This window comes from Salvia miltiorrhiza, chromosome 1, assembly GCF_028751815.1.
Source record: "Salvia miltiorrhiza cultivar Shanhuang (shh) chromosome 1, IMPLAD_Smil_shh, whole genome shotgun sequence".
NCBI lineage: Eukaryota > Viridiplantae > Streptophyta > Magnoliopsida > Lamiales > Lamiaceae > Salvia > Salvia miltiorrhiza.
In genome coordinates this window covers 1,941,110-1,946,804 of record NC_080387.1, presented here as the reverse complement: position 1 = coordinate 1,946,804, position 5,695 = coordinate 1,941,110, and the positions used below count along the sequence as shown (strand labels likewise).

The following is a 5,695-nucleotide window of genomic DNA, read 5'->3' as shown; positions in this document are numbered from 1 at the left end:
TCCTGGAAAATCGGCACCTGCTTTTGTTTTTAAAAACAAGAACAAAGATTGTATGATGATTACAACATTAAGTCAATGCTTGCCAAACCACAACATTCTCTTTTCTTCATGCATTTCTCACCCCTGCTTTTCTTTTCTTTGTGGATTCAACTGTATCCATCATTGCTGCTTAACATCAGCATTTCCAAATTAAGCTCTTAATCCATTCTTATTACAGCTCATATTGTTTCTCGTGAAATCCGAATTTCCTATTTTCTTTCCCCACATTTGTCTGTGTCTGTATCCACAGTGATGAAGCCCACACAATTCGTATATGTCTTGTTTAATTACTATTTTTACATCTGTTTCCAAAATTTGAAGTTATAATCCTTCTTGATTTTCGGAAAATTATAGGCCTCTCTTGGGAATCATTGCTCTGTTTCTGTGTATATGAAGATATAGTTTGACAAGATGAAAACGCCAAAAGGGACTTCTTTTTTATTTTTATTTTTTATTAATGAATAGATAATTTTAAAGATCGTGTGATAGTAGACTCCAACTTGAGACATTTGGCCTCAGACACTAACCACGGAGTTCTATTACAAACTTTCTGATCCATATTGTGTTGAGAGAGAGAGCTCTTATGCATGCTTTTAGTGAAGTGCACTTGAGAAATAGCACATTAAGCAGAAATTTTTTATCTGATAGATTTTAGTGAAATGTACATTTAAAGACAGAAACAGAAAAAAAAAATCCATCTGCTATTCAACAAGACTTACTATTTTCACCATTTAAGGAATCGATGTAAGGTTAATTATACAAGAGGCTCCCCTCAAGAGGAAAACACAGACAAGATTTTACAACAACATAACCAAATCAAAGCTCTAAAAAGACTTATGGACGCGACTATATCATACTCCCCCCACGTACGTACAGACAAAAGGCGTCTCGCGTTTTTCTCACTGGTTTGAAGTTGAGCTATGCGGACTCACCCCCAGATGAGATGCCCCAACTTCTCCAGTCTTGGGGCTGTAAGGTCCTCTTCCGTGGTGGAGCTGAGGTGTTCTCACGCCTCTCAGCTCACTCACACGTGGGCTGTATGCCTTCTCTGAGAGACGGGGGCTCTGCAGTTTCAAGTCCTTTGCAGGGGTTGATGACGAGCTTCTGACCCTTGGGCTGCAGGTATGCTTGATCTCACCACGACTTCTTGTAATCATTCCATCTAAGATCTCTCCTCCATCTGCAAAGGAGAGTCTCGACCCAAGTTCTCCCTCCTGCATAAGAATTGAAGACCATTGAAAATGCAATAATTTGATGGGAATGTGAAGGGGGTGAGAGAAAGATGATCTACCGGTGGAATGTTGAATGGCACGGCCGGTGCCTCTTCATAGTCTGCAGCATCTAAATCTTGAAGATGAGCGCCTTTGAAGAACTTTGGCAGCACGTACTGTCTCACCGGGACTAGGAGCATGATAAGGAGAGGGAAAAGGACTCCTGCAATCGGAACCCATGTGATACCGAAGCAGAGAAGCAAGTAGGTCGTTTGGAATAGGGTGAACATTGCGATGGTCTTGAAAGGCACGGTTTCGACAAAAGTGGCGTGGTACTTCTCCAAAACCCTATCAGAGAAAGTTCACGCAAGACAGTAGTTAGTTTAAAGTCTTTAGTAGTAGCTGATTCTTGAAAGCACAAGTTGAGGTATTTGACGAACGGACTTGTATCGTCTGCCCTGTGCAGTGAAGAGAAGTAGTATCCTCTCCCAAAACTGGTTGCCGGGTAAGCTCTCAATGGCCATGAAAGCAAAATATCCCCACAGCACGGAGGTGGGAATCATTCTCAACGCGGGCATTGCAGCAACGCACCCTCCAACCATAGTGGACTGCAGCAAGTTGCTGAGGCGTTGTTCTTTGACCTCAATGGGGAGCAAATCATCAATCTCCTTTTCAACGTCGAAGACTGTCTCATCCACAGGAGCATCAAAGCTTCCCATGCTAGAGGCCAACTGAACTGTGGACTCTTTCAGCTCCTTTAAACCCTGATGAGTAGTAAATAGATCTTTCCTGTTGGCGCATTTCTACGAGAATCTAGAAATTCTTGAATGCAGAGCAACACAGCAAAGACAATTAAATACAAGAGAGAAAGTGGGAGGGCAATAGCATACTCTATTTGATGGCTCCTGGTAGATAAGAGGGGTCTGCATTTGCTGATAAGCTTCTTGCATGTTTCCATATAGTTGCGCCAGATTTGAATTCTTTTGAATACTTTCACGTGCTGTGGCAACGAGTCGATTCCTGAGTAGCTGAATTATTCATAGAATAAGCTTTAGAGAGCAACGAAACGCTACAAAATCTGCAAGAGAGCCATTGAGATGGGGAAATATTACAAAAGACAATCACCTGGTGTTTCAGAGTAGCTAGGCTTTTTGTATGCATGGGCGACTGTGGAATTACGCCGTTTGATGGAGGGATGCCTAATAGACCACACATTAATGTCTGACAAAAAGAAACACAACGAATTGGATCAGAGCTAAAAAGACTAATCGCGAAAGATGAAGCAACTATGAGTCGATCAGTCTACGAACCAAAAAACCAAGAAGCAGCAAATCATAATGGAAGGAAGGTGGCTTTCTCAGATTGAATTCACTTTGCTGAGCCAACTGAGATGCAACGCTATGGTCAAAATAGTAAAGGACTGCGATCATCGTTGCAGGAATAAAAGCTCCGAGGATGTAAAGAATCGGCACATTTAGCATATCCTGAAATATTCACCATCAACCATTTTTTTCATGTTTTATTGGAGAACTGAGGAATGAATTTTAACTAATTTAAGCAACAAGGCTTGCCTTTATCACTGTCCAATTCTCGTAGGCACCCGGGGACCATGGATTTGGGCTGAAGAGACGCCTTGGAATCCCTTCTGGAACATTCTTAGAAGGAATGTATGAAACTGCTGTCCACACCAACACCATCAATGGCACACCATAATCAGCTATAAGGCTCCTAAGCGAACCTGTAAGGAGACAGTAGTAAGCAACCGTGTTACCAATTCACCTCAGAGATGGAAGCTACTCTTCCTAGATTATCTCGTTTGTATGATAATACTAACCAGACCCATAACGCCATGATCTAGCTTTTCGGCTTTTCAATGCAGTTAGCAATAGACCAAATGACAGCACCAAAGCAAACATGCCATTCGCAAACCGCCATGAAGACATGAAAGCTGGCAGGCTAGTATCTTCCCTTTTTGGTATGCGAAACTCATCCACGAGTCCCTAACACACACCATTGAGGAATTCATGTTATAGTTTAGAAGCTGAAATTCCTTAAGAAATTCCTTACTTGATAGTACTAAGTGCATTATCCTTACTTTAATTGCTTGCTGCATGAAGAGCATCGCAATAAGCATTCCAAACAATTCCCCGGCCAGACGGGTAAATCTGTTGATGATGGAGCAAGCTCCCAGAATAGCCAACAAGAACAACAAAGCCGCAGTCCAAACACATACCCTGTGTTTTTTGGTTTTTCATATCAAAGAATACGTTGAGGCATTAGGCAAACAACAATAACAAGAATCACCACAAAACCATCAAGAATGTAAAGATGAATGAAGCTTACCATCCAGTCCATGCAAGAAACAACTCACGGCCCAAATCCGATCTCTGCTTAGCAAAGTTGAACATGAATGTGTACATTATAACAGTAGGCTCAGCAACTCCCAGAATCAGCAATGGCTGTCCTCCAATTATTGAGTGTATGATTCCACAAACAGCAGTGGATGCTAAAGTCTGAACAGCAGTTAAAACTCCCTCTGCAGTTTTTAGGTACAACTGTCAATACATCACACTCCAACAACAATAAAAGTCTTGCAAGATCTCTTAATGATATATCATGGATGCAGCAATTTCTTTGAGTAGAATTATCTATGTCATATACAATTATCAACAAGAACCATCACCAACAAATTTTATCACCTCTAACCTATCTACAAGTATCTCAAACATCAAAATTATGAATTTGTACGTGATGATTAAGGAACATGAATCTACTAACCTGTGCTTCTCTCCAGTTGTTCACCAAATGAAATAACTGGAATAGCAGAAGCAAAGAATATGTAGGTTGTAGGAGCCAATATTCTGAAATCAATGGGAGGGACAGTATTACAACAAAAGAACTGCAAATTCAAAACAAATATTGGTAAGAATCCAAGAAAAATGAGTGTGCATACCTGAAACCAGCCTTGAATCCACCACTCCAATCTTGCTTGTAGCAATGCAGCCGGTTATGAATATCATTCTTAATCCCACGAAAGGGCACAAATGATTCTTCCATTTCCGAAAACCCCCAGATTTTATTGTCTTCCTCGAGAATGGCTCAGTGGAATTTCAGAGAAAAACCAAACTCAGAAATGGCTATGGAAGAAACTGCATTGCCATAGGATTTGATCAAACAAGATTAAGCAGTTTTTTTTCTGCCCAAGAATTTACATAAAGGTTGTAAAAGTGCCCCTTCAAGTATCAACAAATGGCAGCACTTCCAATACCAATCAAGATTCTTGAATCTTGATCGATAAAAATGTCAACTTTGGACACTTTTTTTCTTCTTTTATAACCAATATTCGAGAATAAGAAAAGAACAAGAATGAAAGAAGAGTTTACATTCAAGAATCTTGAAAGCCCAGAGCATTCAAAAGCGCAATCAAGATTCACAAAACACAGTGTGAGCGCGCGAATAACAGAGAGAGAGGAAGATCCCAAATATATAGAGCTTGTTTCTTCTGAAATATACAAGTACTAGTTAGAGAAGAAACAAGTGACGACTGTGTGTGTGCGAGAGAGAGAGAGGCGGGTCAAAAGGATAGCTGCTGAAAAGGGATCTGCAGTATTATTGAACAATGCACCATACAATCACAACTCGTAAATAAATTGCCAAATAGTTGTGCTTGAGCTCATTAAATATAGTAAAAGCTCTAAACTGCTGAAGAGGAAAAGAAGAATACAGTTCGAGCCTAGCTGTCGCTGGCAATGCATTTTTGGGGTGAGGATTCTCTGCCCACAACTTGTGCTCTGTAGTTTTTTGAATCAAAACTCGGCCGTTTGGACTAATTTGCCCTTTTTTTATATTTTTACCTTTTCTTTTAATTATAAATGTATCACTCCATCAACGTTACGATCTTTAAGAAATAAAAAGCCACTACTTTTTAGTTGTAGTATTTTTCAGAAATAAAAATATAAAGAATTATATGGATCGCGTCTCAAAATATACCTAAGAATGAACGAAAATCGAAAAAGTGATACATTTTTCAGGGTTGGAGGATATATTATAAAATAAAATAAGATTTGATTATAAAAATAATACTTCCTCCGTTGCATAAAAATGTACTACCTCCGTCCTACGAAATTTGAGCAATTTTCTTTTGGCACAGGTTTTTAAAGAGTTAGCATTTTGTGTGTTAACTATGATAGGTGAAAAAGAAAAAAAAACTACCATGTAAGAAAAATGTTCAAGCTTCGCGAGACAACCCAAAAAGAAATACTGCTCAAGTTTTGAGGGACATAGGGAGTATCATTTTTTCATTTTCATTTGTCCCATCAAAATATATCACTTTTATTTTGAGACATGGCCTTACACGATTTTTTACATTTTTATCCTTTGAAAACACCATACATGAAAAAAAGTGGGTCCTTTCTCAACTCAGTACATTATCTACCAAATATTTC

The 5,695-nt window shown here is 39.4% G+C and overlaps 1 protein-coding gene across 2 annotated transcripts; it reads right to left on the bottom strand.

The window, feature by feature from the left end:
- Positions 1-741: 741 nt before the first annotated feature.
- LOC131007243 (probable boron transporter 2) lies at positions 742-5,056 on the bottom strand. Of its 2 annotated transcripts, XM_057934400.1 has the most exons (13): positions 4,634-5,025; positions 4,204-4,399; positions 4,029-4,111; positions 3,594-3,786; positions 3,346-3,484; positions 3,085-3,250; positions 2,822-2,988; positions 2,561-2,734; positions 2,376-2,471; positions 2,141-2,278; positions 1,695-2,014; positions 1,331-1,598; positions 742-1,253 (listed from the first exon to the last, which is right to left on the bottom strand). In XM_057934400.1, exons 2-13 carry the CDS (start codon positions 4,305-4,307, stop codon positions 939-941), a joined length of 2,163 nt encoding a protein of 720 aa, XP_057790383.1. In that variant the 5' UTR covers positions 4,308-4,399; positions 4,634-5,025; the 3' UTR covers positions 742-938. The 2 variants fall into 2 exon arrangements, with proteins under 2 accessions (XP_057790383.1, XP_057790382.1); XM_057934399.1 differs by having other exon boundaries at positions 4,204-5,056.
- Between the last annotated feature and the right edge of the window lie 639 nt (positions 5,057-5,695).

What these genes read in the sequence shown, in the direction of transcription:
- LOC131007243 (XM_057934399.1), bottom strand. Translation starts at nt 4,307, where the DNA reads ATGGAAGAATCATTTGTGCCCTTTCGTGGGATTAAGAATGATATTCAT. An exon ending in ATCATGGCGTTATGGGTCTG is followed by an intron (nt 2,989 to 3,084) that starts GTTAGTATTATC and finishes GTCTCCTTACAG; the next exon opens with GTTCGCTTAGGAGCCTTATA. An exon ending in TGCCATTCAACATTCCACCG is followed by an intron (nt 1,254 to 1,330) that starts GTAGATCATCTT and finishes ATTCTTATGCAG; the next exon opens with GAGGGAGAACTTGGGTCGAG.